Source organism: Scyliorhinus canicula, chromosome 10 (genome assembly GCF_902713615.1).
Source record: "Scyliorhinus canicula chromosome 10, sScyCan1.1, whole genome shotgun sequence".
Taxonomy (NCBI): domain Eukaryota; kingdom Metazoa; phylum Chordata; class Chondrichthyes; order Carcharhiniformes; family Scyliorhinidae; genus Scyliorhinus; species Scyliorhinus canicula.
Genome location: NC_052155.1, coordinates 161,433,228 through 161,452,027, shown reverse-complemented (window position 1 = coordinate 161,452,027; position 18,800 = coordinate 161,433,228). Strand labels below are relative to the sequence as shown.

General features: G+C 45.6%; 1 protein-coding gene across 2 annotated transcripts in view; it reads left to right on the top strand.

Moving 5' to 3' along the window:
* The window catches only part of timm21 (translocase of inner mitochondrial membrane 21), a 40,021-nt gene that overhangs the window by 7,374 nt on the left and 13,847 nt on the right, over positions 1–18,800 (top strand). For both annotated transcript variants that reach the window (XM_038810063.1, XM_038810062.1), the window contains exons 2-3: positions 5,580–5,642; positions 15,253–15,350. In XM_038810063.1, coding sequence (XP_038665991.1) covers positions 5,580–5,642; positions 15,253–15,350 — 161 coding nt within the window. The remainder of the gene's footprint in view (positions 1–5,579; positions 5,643–15,252; positions 15,351–18,800) is intronic.

Genomic DNA, 18,800 nt, shown 5'->3' with positions numbered 1-18,800 from the left:
AATTGGCCACAAGTGTACCTATGCCACATGACCCGTAACACAAGAAAGAAACTCCCGCACCAAGGATGATTAGGGATTGGCAATAAATATACGCCTTGCCAGTGTTAGGAAAATGAAGGTAGTTTTAAAGGATTTGTATTGATAAACATTAGATATAAAGTATAGTTTTATGTGGGTTTAATTTAATGTTTCTGTGCCTGGAAGGTAAAACCTGTAGCTAGATTCATGCTGAACAAAGGCGTTAATATGTGTGATGGTTGATTAAGTTCCCACTGTGTCTCTATTGTGCATCGAGGCGGCTACAGTGTGAAGAATAAATAAACCAGTGGTGGTTGCTTAACAACTGGGGCCTTTTAAGGTAGAGAAGTTTTTAAGTTTTAGTTTAGCTAATTTGTTTGCAATTGGAGATGAGTAGTGAGTGAGAGGTGAGAGGCAGCTGTCACAGCTCTGTTAGAAGCAGTTGGTTTAGAAGGCTAGAGCCATACCATGGAGTAAAGAAGAAGTGCAGAGATCTGAAGAGCAGCGAGTTAAGGAAACTAGACAAATGAAGAGAGGTTTCCAAGATGTTTGGGGTTAAAGGTACTAGAACAGAGCAATGTTCAGTAAAATCAGGCAGAGCTGAGAAGAAGGCTGAGACGCCAGAAAGATATCTAAAGTGATTTTCAGGTTTGTGAGATTTTCCTTCAGCCTGTGGAATGCGAGTTGAAATAACAATGGAAATCAGTAGCTGAATCTCGGGAGTTTGTATAAAAGCAGTTAAGACAAAGGGAATGGTGTAAAATCCTGGACTGGACTCTGTTAAAAGTAGAGCAGAAGCTTGAATCAAAGTGATATTTGAAAAATTTTGATTGGATTTTGTAATGTAAGCCTCCAAGGAAAAGCATTATTATAATGAGAGAAGATTTCAAACCATATTTATGGGAGTTGAGTTTGGAAATTCTCATGTGACAATTATCTGGGTGGATTCTGAGGAGAATACCACAAACACTAACTTGGGTTCAGAACATCGGGCGGGATTCTCCCCTACCCGGCGTGACGGAGGGTGCCGGCGTAGGGGAGTGGCGCCAACCACTCAGGGGTCGCGCCTCCCCAAAGGTGGGGAATTCTCCCCACCTTTGGGGGCCAGCCCCGCGCCGGAGCAGTTTGCACCGGTAGACTGGCGCAAACACCCGGCGCAGTCGGAAGCGGGGCTGGCCGAAAGGCTTTCGGCGGTCGGCGCATGCGCCGGCAGTGACGTCAGCGGCAGCTGGCCGCTGACCTCACTGCCGGCGCATGCGCGATGCGGGGTTCTCCTCCGCGTCCGCCATGGCGGAGGCCGTGGCGGCGCGGAAGGAGAAAGAGTGCCCCCACGGCACTGCCCCGCGGAGTGAGCGGGGGGCCCCGATCGCGGGCCAGGCCTCCGTGGGGGCACCCCCCCGGGTCCGATCGCCCCCCGCCCCCCCCAGGACCCCGGGGGCCCGCTCGCGCCGCTGAGCCCGCCGTTTCAGAGGTGGTGTACACCTCGGCGGCGGGAGAAGGCCTCCCAGCGGCGGGACTTCGGCCCATCCGGGCCGGAGATTTAAGGTAAGTTTTAAAAAAATGAAATCCCGCCGGCGCCAGCTGTTTTCACAGGCTGCCGGCGGGATTTGCACAACGGCGGTTTTTTACCGGCGGGAGAATTCGGAAACCTGCGGGAGCGGAAATAACGCCGCTTCCCGCCAATTCTCCGACCCTGCGTGGGGTCGGAGAATCCCGCCCATCTTGTCTGCTGAAAGGGGACTTTGTGTGTAAGGACCCTCCCATTAATCGCTGTTTGTCCCTTGTTTATTCCCTTTATTTTATTTTGTTTGGCTTTTATAATTTTTGGATCTGGACAATTAATAGCACCTACACCTTTAAGATCAACTTCACCCTTAAATTAAAAAACAAACATCCAGCAGGCTGTGCTGTTGTTCTGACATCAATGATGACACATCTTGATTGGCCTGGCTGTGGCCAACGGATTGTTCCAGATTGCTGGGCCGTGTCAATGGATTGTGCTGATTGGTCAGGTTTTTTTCTGGAATATGCCTTACTCTGTGAGACTCTGTTTTGGCTTATAGTTTTATTTTCATCAAGAACCTGGCGGGTTAAAGCACTGATCGCTCTCTCTCTCTCACCTGGTGGACTATGTCTAAAGGTTCAAAGTAAAGATATTTCTCTACTGTCAGATTGAATGGCAAGGATGTTCAGTCCAACCACTAGCTGAAAGCAGGGTAAGTTGTTTAAAAAAAAAACCCTTCTTTCAATCTTTTCTAAAGAACTCTGTTCTTCCCTCGGAATTGTTGTTGGTCATTCTGGTGGAGTTGGAAACAAGTCAGACCTGAGACGATCCTTCGAGTGAAGGCCTCGGTTAATAAGAGTTAAGATGAGTCCCACAGTCTGGGGACTTGGACTGAATGTTGCAGCCAGAAGATCCTTATTAGCCATCCAACCGGTGGTTCTCAATCACTCTACATCCTGGAAGGACAGTCAGCTGAAAAAACACCTTCAACAGCCGAAGTAAGGGCACTCATCTTTCAACTCACATTATTTTATTTTTGCCCTCCCGCCTCCTATGTGTGTTTGTTTGTTTGTTTGGGTAGAGGGTGGGACTGTAAAAGGGGGGAATAGTAGATTAATTGGCCATTATTCTATTATAATTGTTTCATCTCTTATCTCTGTTCTATAAGTAAACAGTTGTGTTTCACTTACAAATCTGGTGCCTGTAAGTCATTGGAGCAATCAAGAGCCAAAGATCTCAGAACCTTTATACAAATTATTGGTTAATTCACTTGTGTTGAGATTCTGGGGCCTATGGCGCTGCAATTGACCATGTACTAGCCCAGAGTGTCGTAACGTTAGTTCATGAGACTATTGTGGATTAAGATGTACTTTGTAATCTGTGTTAATCCTAAAACCCTGTGTGTAATTGTTAAGCTAAGGGGGAGAGTAAAGGAGTATCATATAATAATTCAACTTTTTATGTTTGTTTATATTTTTTCTTGTTAAAACTAATTAGCGATGCCGTGAGTCTGTTCCTCCACACTTTATAACAGTCTTTTGAGCTAGGGTGCCATTCTGGGATCTTCTCATCCAGTTGTAACATCAACTGGGATTGTGATACAAGTGATGCCCATGACATCTGAATTATTTTTTTTAACTACATTAATTCCTTTGATCCAGAGCAGCATAGACTGTATTTCATTTGTGAGAGCCAATTTGAGAGTCAACAGCATGGTGCCACCTAAAGCAATGTGCTGATTGGCCAGTTATTCTGTTTCTGGTGGTGGTGATTTGAGGAATGTTGCCCAGAGAAGACAGGAAGGCAAAATAACAGCCAAGGAATGCAATTGAGATTATTGTCACGTCATTCAGTTGTATATTTGTGGGGAGACTGGGATGTTAGTGGAACCCTGAGTATAGTGATCACATCTGAGATGTAAATTCAGAACATAATGTCGAGATGAATGCTGCTGGAATAAGTGGAGGGGCCCAATTCAGAATGATGCCAAGTAGTTCTTCACACACAGTAATCTGCAATTACAATTGACTTTCAAGTAACGAAAGAAGAGTTGGAGTCAATTAAGAGATGGTGGTTGTGATAAGAGGACGAAGGGTTTTTACCAACTCTATAAACTAAAATGGGCTGAATAGATGAGGAAAAGAATATTTAACAATGTGACCAAGTGTGAAGCTGCTCTTTCTGCCTGTTTTCCAAGGTGAAAAAACTCAGCACAGACCTGAGATTAAACCTGGGACCTCTAGTTTGTGTAGCTCAGTGCACCACTCAAAGATGCAATTATCCATTGATCCAGGGTATTAATCTTCATCCACTCCTTAATTTTCAAACTAATAAACATTTGTAAGTCTTTTAAAGTACTGATTGTTGCAGTTTGTACTTTCTCCAAAAATGATCATGTTTTCATAACAAAAAAGTGGTTTGCATAAGCAGACTGAACATCGAATAAACCGAAACCTGTACCTGAGTGAGCTGCAATTACTCTTCCGTTATGGTGTACTGTACTGGTGACCTTGTAGGATTATAGAATCATAGAATTTACAGTGCAGAAGGAGGCCATTTGACCCATCGAGTCTACATTGGCCCCTGAAAGAGCATCCTACATAAGCCCACATCTCCACCCTATCCCTGTAACCCAGCAACCCCACCTAACGTTAGCCTGACCAATCCATCTAACCTGCACACTTTTGGACTGTGGGGGAAATCGGAGCACCCGGAGGAAACCCACACAGACACTGGGAGAACATGCAGACTCAGCACAGACAGTGGCCCAAGCCGGGAATGGAACCCAGGTCCCTGGCGCCGTGAAGCAACAGTACTAACCACTGTGCTACCATGCCGCCCCAGGCTGGCCATCGTACTCTCCTACCTACTCTGACAAATTAGAACTGCTGCATAGACAGTTGTTTCTATTCAGACTGCAAGTGAAAAATTGCATAAAAGTAATATCCAAGTGAAACAACTTGGATGTTTATCGATAAAATCTGTCCAGGAATGGTGACGATGTCCATGTGTGGCTCATTGCATATTTGCACAGTGGGATTTGCCGATGAAAGGGTTGTAGATGTTATAGAAACGCATGAAAGTGATATGGATGTTCTAGCTCAAGTGTCACTTTCAGGATCTTAAGCAGACTAAAGATTGCAGGTTTACTAATGCCAACTTCCATCACCCAAGGTCAGAGATACTATTAAATGATAAGTAGTTCTCACCCGTGCCATGAATTTAAGCAATGTACATCCGTTACATGGTTATGGGATTAATCAATCTGACTTATTTCACTTGGTCAGGTCCCTGTTTGAATTTCAATAAGGAAAAACAGAGCCTATTTTCTTCATTAGCAATGAAACATTTTGGATCATTCTTGAGGGAATGAAACAACCTATGTAAATGAAAATTATTTATTTGGTATAATAAATACATTTTATGAAGAAATTACTTATTTTTCTTACAGTAACCTAAGGATAAGTAAGAAAATATTTCCAATAATTGATGGAAGGTTTTAAGTATGTATGAGTGGCCAGGGCGGCATGTGGCGCAGTGGTTAGCACTGGGACTGCGGTGCTGAGGACCTGGGTTTGAATCCCGGCCCATGGTCACTGTCCGGGTGGAGTTTGCACATTCTCCCCATGTCTGTGTGGGTTTCACCCCCACAACCCAAAGATGTGTAGGTTAGGTGGATTGGTCATGCTAAATTGCCCTTTAATTGGAAGAAAAATAATTGGGTACTCTGAATTTATTTTTTAAAAAAGCACTGCTGCCTCACCGCACCAAGTACCCAAGTTTGATCCCGGTCCTGGGTCACTGTCCGTGTGGAGTTTGCACATTCTCCCCATGTCTGCATGGGTTTCACCCCCACAACCCAAAGATGTGCAGGTTAGGTGGATTTGCCACGCTAAATTGCCCCTTAATTGGAAAAAAAAATTGGGTACTCTAAATTTAAAAAAAAAGTATGAGTGGTCATCTAATCAGTCAAATCATTTTAATACTGGTAACATACTATTTTAAATTGGAACATTTGCTGTTCAATAACTTTCTTTCAATTTCTTGTGTTCTTCAGTAAAAGAAGCTGGAAAAGACCTCACCTATCTTATAGTGGTCTTGATTGGGATTGGCATAACGGGTAAGAAATCTTTTGTGTGCATATCTTTTTCACAACGCCCTATGCTGCTTTAATTCATGTATTTGCTTTGTTCGGCCCTTGTTCCGCACTGTAACCAATCACTATTTGTCAATGTTCTCTGTCGATCATTCTTTTTGTCTACTGTGTACGTTCCCTTGCCTGCAGAAAAATACTTTTCACTGTACTTCTTGTGACAATAAATCAATCATTCAATCAATGAAGATTGGCGATTGTTCAACGTCTTGCATTATCTAAATCGTAGCACTTAGAATGCCAGGGATGACAAGGTGGAAAGAAATGTTTGGGAATGAATTGTTCATATTTCAATCTATGAATTAATCATATGTCCTCCTTTATGAAACACAATAGGTTAGCATGCAGGCCCAGCAAATAATTTGGAAGGCAAATTGGAATGTTAGCTTTTATCACAAGGGGGATGAAGTAGCAAAGCAGTGATGTCTTGCTATAACTGTAAGAGCATTGTTGAGACCACACCTGGAATAATGCCTGCAGTTTGGTCTCCTTATTTAAGGACAGATGTAGTTACATTGGAGGGGGTTTTGAGAAGGTTAATTTAGTTGATTCCTGGTTTGAAGAGGTTGTCTTATCACTTATGATGAAAGATTGAGCAGTTTACGCTTACACTGATTGGAGTTTAGAAGATTAAGGGTGATCTTATTGAGATATATTAGGCTGTGTTTTTGGCTGATTTGTGTCTCGGGCTCAGGAAATGTGAGTCAGGGTAGTCCCTGACCTCGACAGCGTGGATCTGCCACCTCCTCCCATATACGTCGTAGTTTTGACTTCTAGAGACATGGGAAGTCAACATGCAGGTCTGCTGCTTCCCTAGGCATCCCAGGGCAGGGCCAGAACAGTATGGGTGCCGAGGCAGGCTGGTTAGGAGGTCAGTCTTGACTCTCAAGGACATTGTCCAGATTTCCAACGTTCTCATGCCCCATCAATTGGTCTGATCCAATTTTTGTTAATTCCACAGCAAACTCGAGATAGGGGAAAATCAGGGCTTAGTTTATTTTACACACATTCAAAACAGGGTTTGCAATGTCTCCACGCATTTCACATTCATAACCGTAAAAGCAGGATATGGAACAGAAAGAGGTACAGGGCAAAGACCTCAAAAGTGAGAATTACTGTCCCAAGAGTCCAGATCAAAGGTCAGGTGGTGCATTCCTTTACTCGTATTGGCAGGTTAAAGACTGGTATTGGGTCATTCACTTTTCCAGTAGAGATGACTTCCACGATGTGATGGACACGTAGAGATTCTAGGTGCTGGTACAGATGTCCCAGCAGAAAGTGTAGATAGGGCTAGGCATTTGCCTGGACTGGAGCTGTTGCTTGATTGATATATGGTAAGAAGTCTTACAACACCAGGTTAAAGTCCAACAGGTTTGTTTCAAACACGAGCTTTCGGAGCACGGCTCCTTCTTCAGGTCATCATGATCCACATCATGATTGATATATAGCTGAAAAGCAGACTGTCATCCTATAGGTGGGGGTGGGGAGAGAGGTCATGTGATGTGTTTCCCTCTTCTCCACTTTGGTTTTGTCAAAGGTGTATATTTTGCTTTGACAGAGGGTCATCTGGACTCGAAACAGCACTTTTCTCTCCCTTCAGATGCTGCCAGGCCTGCTGAGATTTTCCAGCATTTTCTCTTTTGGTGTATATTCCTTTGCCTGGATTCTTGGGATGGTTGATGTTTTGGGGGTCCTTTTGGGGGGTGGGGGGGGTTTCCCCCTATTACAGTGGTCGGAGGGGGGGGGGGGGGGGTCGGGTCGCCCTGTACTTGAGGGTGGAGGAGGCACCCAGACAATCTGGGGGTGGGGCTGTAGTGCGGTGCACGGTGGTCAGGGCAGATTTGTGATGCTGGGGGTTGGTTCTGGGCTGATGTGCAGGGTGGGGGTGCTGGACACTGGATGGCCCGACAGCAGGATCCCCTGGGAATCCCCTCGTATTCCATGCCATGCATAAATCTGCATGCCATGGTACACTGAATTGCATCTTACTTTACGACTGCAAGGGGAACACAAAGCTAGTATAATTCAGCTCCGACGGGAGAACATAGTCTCCCGAACGGGGAATCCATCCCACTGCCTTTCATACTGCACATAAATAAACTCCAGACTCATTGGAAAAAGGTTAAATTCCCTCAAGTGGTCATTAAGTTGTAAAAACAAATGGAGATCTATTCAGAAACTTCATTAAAGACAGAATATCCTATAGTAACCTCCTAAAACTGTCAGTGTACACCACCAACTGCTGAGCTAGGTCTTTTAGCAGATTTTGAAACCAGCCAAGCATTCAGTTGTAAAAACAATGTATTACAGCTCCAGACAATGGAGCCTTTGAAACTGAAAGAGCAGGTGGCTAAATTTTTTTCTAAGCTACACCAGGTGGCATGTCATTCGAAGAATTCCAGGAGCTTTTTTTAAAAGTTAAAGCAGGAGGCCAATTCTTTTCAAATTTAAAGCACAGTGGACATTTAAATCACTTCAGATCGTGACACGAGAGTTGCAGAGTACTGATTTCTTCAGTTTTGAATGCACAATCACACTTTTTTCCAATGGAAAAGTAATCTAATGCATCTCAGCGCTTAAAGCTGGTCAATATAATCATCATAGAAGATATTACAGAATTTACAGTGCAGAAGGAGGCCATTCAGCCCATCGAGTCTGCACCAGCTCTTGGAAAGAGCACCCTACTTAGGCCCACACCTCCAACCTATCCCAGTAACCCAGCAACCCCATCTAACCTGAGGGCAATTTAGCATGGCCAATCCACCTAACCTGCACATCTTTGGACTGTGGGAGGAAACCGGAGCACCCGGAGGAAACCCACGCAGACACTGGGAGAACGGTTCACTTACCTTTTCAGGACAGAGCCCCCTGACTAATAAGACCGCATCTCGTTTAATACTTGCCTGTCAGAATGTTCCTGACTTCTCAACACTTTCCCCAGGGTTCCTGAACACTCTCATCCGGTGAGTTTTCCAAAAGTTTCCAAAACCCACCTAACCCAATTGAAAAACATCGTAGGAAATATAATACTAATTTCCTCGAGGCCTATCAATGGTAACACCAGCACCATTGGATGTGCCTTGGCAGAAACCAAACTAACCTGAGCCTCTTCCCAGTTATAGCAAGTTTGTGTGGGGCTCTTTTTGAGGGGGAAATTCAAATCTCTGGTCCCGCAGCCTCCGTTTATGGTCACCCCACCCATTGCTGACTTTTCTGGGACACAAATTCGGCCCACAAGATTCTGAGGGAGCTTGCCATGAGAGCATTTTTCATACCATGGGCAAATGTAGAACTAGGGGGACCCAATTCGGAATAAGTAATCTCCCATTTAAAACTGAGATGGGAAGGTACGTCTCTCAACAGTTCGTTCATTTTTGGAATTCTGTTCCCCAGGGAGCACTGGAGGCAGGGTCATTTAATATATTCAAGGCTGTATTAGACAATTTTTGTTATCCAAGGAAATTGAGGGTTATGGAGGGCAGGCAGGAAAATGGCGTTGATTCCACAATCCGATCTGTCTTGATCCAAAATTGTTTTTAACAATTAACGAGCATCCAGCTTCCAAAAAGACATTCAGTATTCAAAAAGATTAATCTGCTCCGTTTCACTTCAATGATGTATGTCAGTGCCAAAACACTTGCTGATATGCTTTGAATGATGGAACATTTTTTAAGAGTACCCAATTCATTTTTTTCCAATTAAGGAGCAATTTTTAGTGTGGCCAATCCACCGAGCCTGCACATCTTTGGGTTGTGGGGGCGAAACCCACGCAAACACGGGGAGAATGTGCAAATTCCACAGGGACAGTGACCCAGAGCCGGGATCGAACCTGGGACCTCGGCGGCGTGAGGCAGCAGTGCTAGTCACTGCGCCACTGTGCTACCCTTGGAACAGGCTCAAGGGACTGAATGGCCTAGACTTGCTATTTCTTATGTTCCCAAAAATAATTAACCTGCATAATTGTTCTTTTGTGAAGCTCAGGGAAAATAAGTCTTCAGTTTGTTGAATGATCACTGTCTTCCTAAAACCATGTACACTTTTAGATTGGCTGTGGATTTTTTTTGAACGCTTGTTTCTTTAACTAGGCTCTCAGCTAGTTCTAGAAGTTGTATGACAGTGTCCTGAGATATTTTTCTGATTTTCTGTCCCACTACAAATCAGACTGATTGCAGATCTGTTGTGGACCTGAGAGTTTCATTTTGTTTTGGAGCATTGTGACACTCTGTTCAACTGGTTAGAGATGTTGACAGCCAATGTGTGCAATGAACCATTTATTAATCCGAAATTGACCGCAATATGGAGAAGATACCAATGATTTTCAGATTTGTTTTGTGGGGGCAGGGGTGCTGTTTGCAAATGTTGTCAATATCCTGTCTTAAAACTTTTGAAAAGATATGCTGAAATGTGGTTTATAACTCTATGTGTAAGAATAAGATTTACATTTTACAGTTACTTAGAGGATGTTATACAAATCTAACATAAATGTCATATGTACGTGTTTACCCTTAACTGTTTAACGTTCACACACTGGAGCCTGCATAAGTGTTTCTTTTGACTGAACAGAATTATACCTTTGATAACGTGCTAACTTTTTTTACGGGTTACAAAACTTCAAACAGTGACGATATATGTGATTTACGTCTGCTATGTGAAGCCTAAAGTATTGCACTGCATTGTGCTGGTTTGGAAATTGGGACGGAGGATTTAAAAAGATGATGCTTTTTAAAAAAAATTATTTCATGGGATGTAAGTGTCATTGGCTAGACCAGCATTTGCTGTCCTTCCCTCGTTGCCCTTGTGAAAGTGGTGAGCCACTTTCCGAAACCAATACAGTCCATATGTAATGAAGGTTGCACCCACAATGCTATAAGGAAAGAGTTACAGGACTTTGACCAAGCGACAGTGAAGGAACGGCAATATAGTTGTGTGCAGCTGGAGACTTCTGGCCTGAGAGGTGAGGTATTTACTTGAACCATGGGGACACGATTGTGAAAACAATAGTCCACCCTACTGCAGACATAAGACAGAGGAGCAAAAGTAGGCCTATCGGCCCATCGAGTACACTGCCATTCAATGAGATCATGACTGATTTGATACGATAATTCTTAACTCCACTTTCTGTCTTACCCCCGTAACCCTTGATTCACTTAATAATAAAATATGTCTCAGTCTTGAACACACTTTTTAAAAATACATCTTTTTATTAAACATTTTTTAATAAATACAAAGCCATAAAATAAAACAACCGCACAGCAGCATCAGCACCCCCTTAATGGTGACTAGCTTTTGAAAGAACCCAATAAAAGAGCTTTTGTAGAACCCCATATTTGCACCACTTAACGTGTATTTAACGTTCTCAAGATGCAAAAACACCATGGCATACCCCAGCCAAACCGAGGCACTGGGTGAAAAAAGTGACCTCCATTTCAACAGAACCTTCCTGCCAGTGATCAATGAGACAAAGGCTAAGACGTCCTTCCCCACCCCTGTCTGCAACTCCAGCAGGTCTGACAACCAAATATGGCCATTAGGGGACTGGGCTCCAAATCCATCTGTAAAATCGCCAACATAGTGCTGAAGATGGAGACCCAAAATCTTACCAGCTCAGGACACACCCAGAACATATGCACATGGTTTGCCTGGCCCCTCCCACAGCGCTCACACTGCCAACCTCTCAAATAGCCAAAACAACTGAGCCCTAGTTAAGTATGCCTGATGTACCACCGTCAACTGTATCAACCCCAGTCTTACACACGGCAAGGAGGGATTCACTCTACGCAAGGCCTCATGTCGTAACCCCCCCCCCCCCTTCTAATGCCACCTCCAACTCCTCCTCCCGCTAGGTCTTAAGAGGGATGCAGTATCTTCTGCCATTATGCTCCCGGAAATTCCCGAGCTACTCCCCTCTTCCAGCCCCGCAAACTTTGAAACCCTTTCCAACAGTGAGGATGGCGGAACTACTGGAAATGACGGGAACACCTTCCTCAGCCTTGAACGTCCTTAACGACCCAGTCTCTACAGCTCTCTGCGATAAAGTATTCCACAGATTCACTTTCCTCTGAGAGAACAAATTCCTCCTTATCTCTGTTTTAAATTGGCGATCCCTTACTTTTGAGATTATGCCCTCTGATCCTAGATTTTGCCACAAGGGGCAACTGCCCTGTCAAGTTTCCTGAGAATCCTATATGTCTCAATAAGGTCGCCTCTCATTCTACTGAACCCAAATGAGTACAAATTCCCTCCAGAACCAGGATCTACCTAGTGAACCTTCTCTGGACTGGCTCCAATACCCGTATATCTTTCCTTAGATAAAGGGACCAAAACTAATCACAACATTCCAGATGTGGTCTAACTAGTTCCTTGTATAGTTTTAGCAAGACTTCCCTGTATTTACACTCCATTCCCTTTGAAATAATGACCGACATTCCATTTATCTTCCCTATTACCTGTTGAGCTTCCATGCTAGTTTATTGTGATTTATGCACGAGGACCCCAAATCCCTCTGGTGTTGCAGCTTTCTGCTGTCTTTCTCCAATTAAACAATATTCAGCTCCTTTATTCTTCCTACCAAAGTGCATAACTTCATATTTTCCTACATTATATTCCATACAGGAAAGGGTGCAGAGGAGATTTACCAGAATATTGCCTGGTATGGAGGGAAGATCTTATGAGGGAAGACTGAGGGACTTGAGGCTGTTTTCGTTAGAGAGAAGAAGGTTAAGAGGTGACTTAATTGAAGCATACAAGATGATCGAAGGATTAGATAGGGTGGACATTGAGAGCCTTTTTCCTCGGATGGTGATGTCTAGCACGAGGGGACATAGCTTTAAATTGAGGGGAGATAGATATAGGACAGATGTCAGAGGTAGGTTCTTTACTCAGAGAGTAGTAAGGGCGTGGAATGCCCTGCCTGCAACAGTAGTGGACTCGCCAACACTGAGGACATTCAAATGGTCATTGGATAGACATATGGATGATAAGGGAATAGTGTAGATGGGCTTTAGAGTGGTTTCACAGGTCGGCGCAACATCGAGGGCCGAAGGGCCTGTACTGCGCTGTAATGTTCTATGTTCTATTTGCCATGTATTTGCCTCCTCACGTAACCTGTCTATATTCCTCTGTAGATTCTCTGTGTCATCCTCACCACTTGCCTTCCCGCCTGTTTTTGTGTCATCTCCAAACTTGACATTATTGCATTCACTTCCCTCATTCAAGTCATTGATATATATTGTAAATAATTAGTTACAGGTTGCCATCCTGAAGATCCCATGCTTATCCCAATTCTCATTTTCTATTAGTTAGCCAATCTTCTATCCATTCTTATATACTACCCCCAACACCATGGGCTCTTATCTTATTAAATAGCCTTTAGTACAGTAGCTTATTTGAACGTGTTTTGGAAATTCAAGTATATTATATCTACTGGTGCCCCTTTATATATCCTATTTGTTACCACCTCAAAGAATTCTAATAAATTTGTCAGGCACGATTTCCCCTTCATGAAGCCATGCTGACTCTACTTGATTGTATTATGTATTTCAAATGCTCTGCTATTATATCCTTTATAATGGACTCTTAACATTTTCCCAATGACAGATGTTGAGCTAAGTAGCCGATAGTTACCTGCTTTTTGTCTTCCTTTTTGATGATTTATCCACTTCCTAGAATCCTTCTTCCTCCCTTGGATATATCTTTGTTATGAATCATGAACTATTTTCAGAAACCTCTGCCATTGCTGATCAACCGGCTTTACTACTAAACTCCTTTCCCAGTCCACTCCAGCCAACTCTGCCCTCATTCCTTTGGAATTATCCTTTAGCACAGTTGTTTCTGACCCAATTTCTCTCACTCAAACTGAATGCTAAATTCGACCATGTTTCCATGGCCATTGTTTCCTTGGGGGTCTTTTACTCTGGGATTGTTTATTAAACCTGCCTCATTATACATTACCAGGTCCAAAAAAGGCAGATCTATGATTCTAGATCCCCGATTGGATCCACAACATATTGTTCTCGGAAACTATTCCAAATACTCTCTGAATTCTTCCCCATGGTTACCTCTGCCAATTTGATTTTCCCAATCGACATGAAGATGAAAGTCACCGATGATTAATGTCCTCATTATCTCCTGATTTAATCTCTGTCCTACATTATAGCTAGGGGGCCCATAACTTACTCTCTCCAGTATCTATCTTCCCCTTGTTTTTTCTTACCTCTACCCATATTGATTCTAAGATCATTTCTTGCTGTTGTAATTCTTCCATCTCCCAACAACAAAGCTATCCCACCATCCTTTCCTTCCTGCCTGTCCTCATGAAAAGTCACATACCCCTGAATATTTAATTGCCAGTTTTGATCTCCTTGTAACCGCATCTCTGTTGTGGCTATAAGATCATATCCATTAACCTCAATTTGTGCAGTTAATTCATTTATTTTGTGCTGTCTTATTCTTGCTGTTTATCCTTCTGTTCACTGCTAGCAATGCAATCTCAAATAAATGACTAACTTACTTCAAATTCACTTCCTCATTCCTATATCTTCTTATTTTACCAGCTTCTCCTGCTGCATACTTATGATTATTGGGGCCTTGAAAATCCTTAGGGAGCACGCTGAAAGGGACCATATATCACAGTCTGAAACTTACTACCTTAACCTATTATTCATTGTCACTAAATGTCAACCTGGTCAGCTGCCAAAAGCGACTGAGTTTGTGTCTGATCGAACTCCATTGTCTCTTCAAGACGGGGTTTAGTATGCTGCCATGATTCTCCATACAGTGGAATAGTCAAATGTACTCAACAGTTAATAACCCAGCAAGATGGAACCTGTTCCAATCTTTCAATTTGTGTTTCCAACACCATGAGGCATTTTCATTTCAGTCCACTTGTGCCATTATACAATTTGGAATACATATATACACTATTGATGGCTGGCATTCTTGTGTGCCATTTAGTTTTCATTCTCTTTCTGCTCACCCCAATTGTTCAGAGGATTCCTCCTCTCTAACCAAGAGGGTTATGTTTGTTGCAGAGCACCAGATGACGATTTGAAGCAGGATTTTGTATATAAACCCATTTCTTACCCTGTAACTCTTCTAAATGTGTGTTTGAGATGGAGAACTTGCAACAAGACTATAGCTCTGTGGCGATAGAGAGTTGGTGTGTAAGTCCATTGCAACATTTGGCCAAGCCTGAAGTTTTTAAAAGAACAAGGGGCCTCCTTTTCTCAACCACACTCTCTCAACTTCAGCTGCATACGTTCAATTATTAATGTGCTTTTCAGAACGTGACATAATTTTTGTCTCCCAAGGAAACTTGTCATTTCAAGTTGTCTTGCACATCGAGGAGGGGCTCTAACAAACAAGCTGCGGGCATGTCTCAGTGAGGTTCCCTCAACCGAACTAGATAAGTTGTCATTTTGCCTTGAATGCATATCTTAAGTACTTGTAAATATTGATTTGAGATTACCTAGATTCCTTTTAAGGTCTTTTTGTAGCAAAAGCATTTGAGTTACTTCCTACTGAAATACTTCAGCACATTATTTCCCCCTCCATTAAAATGCAGTTCTTGTAATTTCAGGTGGATTATTCTATGTAATATTTAAAGAGCTGTTTTCCTCCTCAAGTCCCAGCAAAATATTTGGAGACGCACTGAAGAAATGTAGAGCGCATCCTGAGGTATTCAACTGTCTTTTTTAAAAAGAAATCTATACATATTTATCATTTCTGATGCTTGTGTGGAGGTTCATTTTTTCATGATTTCGGGGTTTTATATTTGTACAACTCCCACTACAAGCTATCATCCCTCTACTTCAAATACTTTGTAGAATTGTAAGTATCAAAAGAGGGATGAAGGACTTCCGAGATATTAGAAAGGCTGCGATTGTTCTCCTTAGAGCAGTTAGATGAGGGGAAATTTAAGAGTTGTGCAAAATTGAGAGGTTTTGATGAAGTAAATAAGGAATTGTTTCCATTACTGAGTGTGTCGATAACTTGATGTTACATATTTTGTTGTGATGATCTGTAATGTGTTGCCTGAAAGGATGGTAGAAGCAGGTTCACTGATAACTTTTAAAAAAAATGGAATGTATACTTTGAAAAGTTACAGATTTGTGGGAAAAGAGCTGAGGAGTGGGACTGATTAAACAGTTCTTTCACTGCAACAGGCACAATGGGTTGAATAGTCTCCTTCGGTGCTGTAATATTCAAAGACTAGGAGAAATAGGTATTGTGGGGATTTTAATTTTGTCAATTAATCTTTGCTGGAAGGATAATGTTGTTAAGCTAATGCTTATTTTGCATGTAGCTTGGCTTATTTTGCATCTTTAAAATAAATTAGTCTAACTCACGCAGTAGTGCACATGAGGGTATTCAAGTGCAGCATTTAAGTCGAGATGAAGTCAGGGGATAACTGGACCAGAGAGGTGGAAAATTATTAGATAGGGGAGGGCAGGTATGTAAAGAGGTCAGTTTAGCACTGATAATTCTGTGCAGTTATATTTTGATTTGAGGTGTTCTCTGATTCAGTCCGAAAAAGGTCCAACTGTCTTGAAAGCATTTGCCACACTAACTGACTGTCTCTTTTCAGGGGCGAAATTCTCCGACCCCACGCAGGGTCGGAGAATCGGCCGGCAGCGGCGTTAATCCCGCTCCCGCAGGGTTTTTTATTCTCTGACCGGCCAAAAACCGGCGTTGTGCAAATCCCGCCGGCAGCCTCTGAAAACAGCTGGCGCCGGCGGGATTTCATTATATTTTTGTTTCAACAAATCTCCGGCCCGGATGGGCCGAAGTCCCGCCGACGTGGCCACGGGTCACGTCGGCGAAAAACAGAGTAGCTTTAAAACGGCGTCAACCATTGAAGATGGTTGACGCCCGAGGGGGGGTTGCGGCGTGGGGGGGGGGGGTTGCGGCGTGGGGGGGGGGGGGGGGGGGGTTGCGGCGTGGGGGGGGGGGGGTTGCGGCGTGGGGGGGGGGGTTGCGGCATTGAGAGGGGGGTAGGGGTGGTGGGTAGGGGTGGTGGGGAGGGGGTTAGGGGAGGGGGGTAGGGGCGTTGGAGGGGGTAGGGTGGTGGGGGGGGTTTGGGGGCAGCGGCGTGCAGAGAGGGGGAGCAACGGATGCCCGGGGCCAACGCACCGTCGCCCACCCCTCTGTACGCCGCTGCCCCCTACCCCAACCACCCCCCCCTCACCACCCCTACCTCCCTCCAACGCCGCCCCCATCTCTCCCAACGCCGCCCCCCATCTCTCGCAACGCCCCAAACCCCCCCCTCAACGCCGCAACCCCCCCCCCTCTCAACGCCGCAACCCCCCCCCCCTCAATGCCGGTACCCACACCCCCTCCCCCTCCCTCTGAAGGCCGGTACCCACACCCCCTCCCTCTGAAGGCCGGTACCCACACACACCCCCCTCTCTCCTCCTCCCCCCCTTCCTTCCTCCTTCCTTCCTCCTCCCCCCCTTCCTTCCTCCTCCCCCCCTTCCTTCCTCCTCCCCCCTTCCTTCCTCCTCCCCCCTTCCTTCCTCCTCCCCACTTCCTTCCTCCTCCTCCCCCCCTTCCTTCCTCCTCCCCACTTCCTTCCTCCTCCCCCCCTTCCTTCCTCCTCCCCACCCTTCCTTCCTCCTCCCCCCCCCTTCCTTCCTCCTCCCCCCCCCTTCCTTCCTCCTCCCCCCCCTTCCTTCCTCCTCCCCCCCCCTTCCTTCCTCCTCCACCCCCCTCCTTCCTCCTCCCCCCTTCCTTCCTCCTCCCGCCTTCCTTCCTCCGTTAGTGGGGGGGGGGGGGGGGGGTGCGGCGTCAGTGGGGGGGGTGTGGCGTTGAGAGAGGGGGGGTACCGGCGTTGAGGGGGGGGTTGCGGCGTTGAGAGAGGGGGGGCGGCGTTGGAGGGGGGTAGTGGTGGTCGGGAGGGGGGTAGGGGTGGTGAGGGGAGGGGGTTGGGGTAGGGGCAGCGGCGTGCAGAGGGGGGGCGACGGTGCGTTGGCCCCGGGCATCCGTCGCCCCCCTCCTCTGCACGCCGCTGCCCCTACCCCAACCCCCCTCTCACCACCCCTACCCCCTTCACCACCCCTACCCCCCTCCAACGCCACCCCCCTCTCTCAACTCAACGCCGCAAACCCCCCCCCTCTCCTCTCAACTCAACGCCGCAAACCACCCCCCCCTCTCCTCTCAACTCAACGGCGCAACCCCCCCCCCCCCCCCCCAAATGCCGGTCTGTCTCTCTCCTCCTCCCCCGCCCCCCCAAATGCCGGTCTGTCTCTCTCCTCCTCCCCCGCCCCCCCCAAATGCCGGTCTGTCTCTCTCCTCCTCCCCCGCCCCCCCCCCCCAAATGCCGGTCTGTCTCTCTCCTCCTCTCCCCGCCCCCCCCCCCCCCCAAACGCCGGGTCCGTCTCTTTCGTCCCCCCCCCCCAATGCCGGGTCTGTCTCTCTCCTCCCCCCCCCCCCCAAATGCCGGTCTGTCTCTCTCCTCCCCCCCCGCCCCCCCAAATGCCGGGTCTGTCTCTCTCCTCCTACCCCCCCCCCCCCAATGCCGGGTCTGTCTCTCTCCTCCCCCCCTCCCCCGCTGCTGGCCCCTCCGGGAACGGAGAATAGCCGCCTAAAAGAAGGCCCCCACGCCGGAGTCATCCACACCAATTATGCTCGCCGGAAATCGGCGTTACGACGGTCTGCGGAGAATTTCGCCCCAGAAATCCACTACCCTGGGAAAAGTACCACCTCCTCCACCTATCCTAGATCTGGACTTGCAAAACATAAAACTCTGACTCTTGGTCAGCCCTAGCCTAATTATTGGAACAACCTGTTTACTCAAACTATTCCTTTAATCACCTTGTAAAAGTCAATCAAATCAAAGTGTAGCATCCAGGCCACTTTAGTCTATCTTGATAACTGAGATGCTTCAAACTGGGAATTGGCCCAGTGACCTAGTGAATATCTTTCAAAAGCTTCATTACCAGTGATCATCAGAGTAGTTAAAAACCAGTTACAGTAGCATAACTGAGGCCCAACCAAGGTATTATGAGGACAAAATCTCATGCCTTGGCATATGCAGCTCAACATCCTCGCTATCACTTCATCGTATTGAACTGCAATGCTATTGAACTCATGAAGAACCTTCAGCGAATTATGCCCTAAAATGTCCAG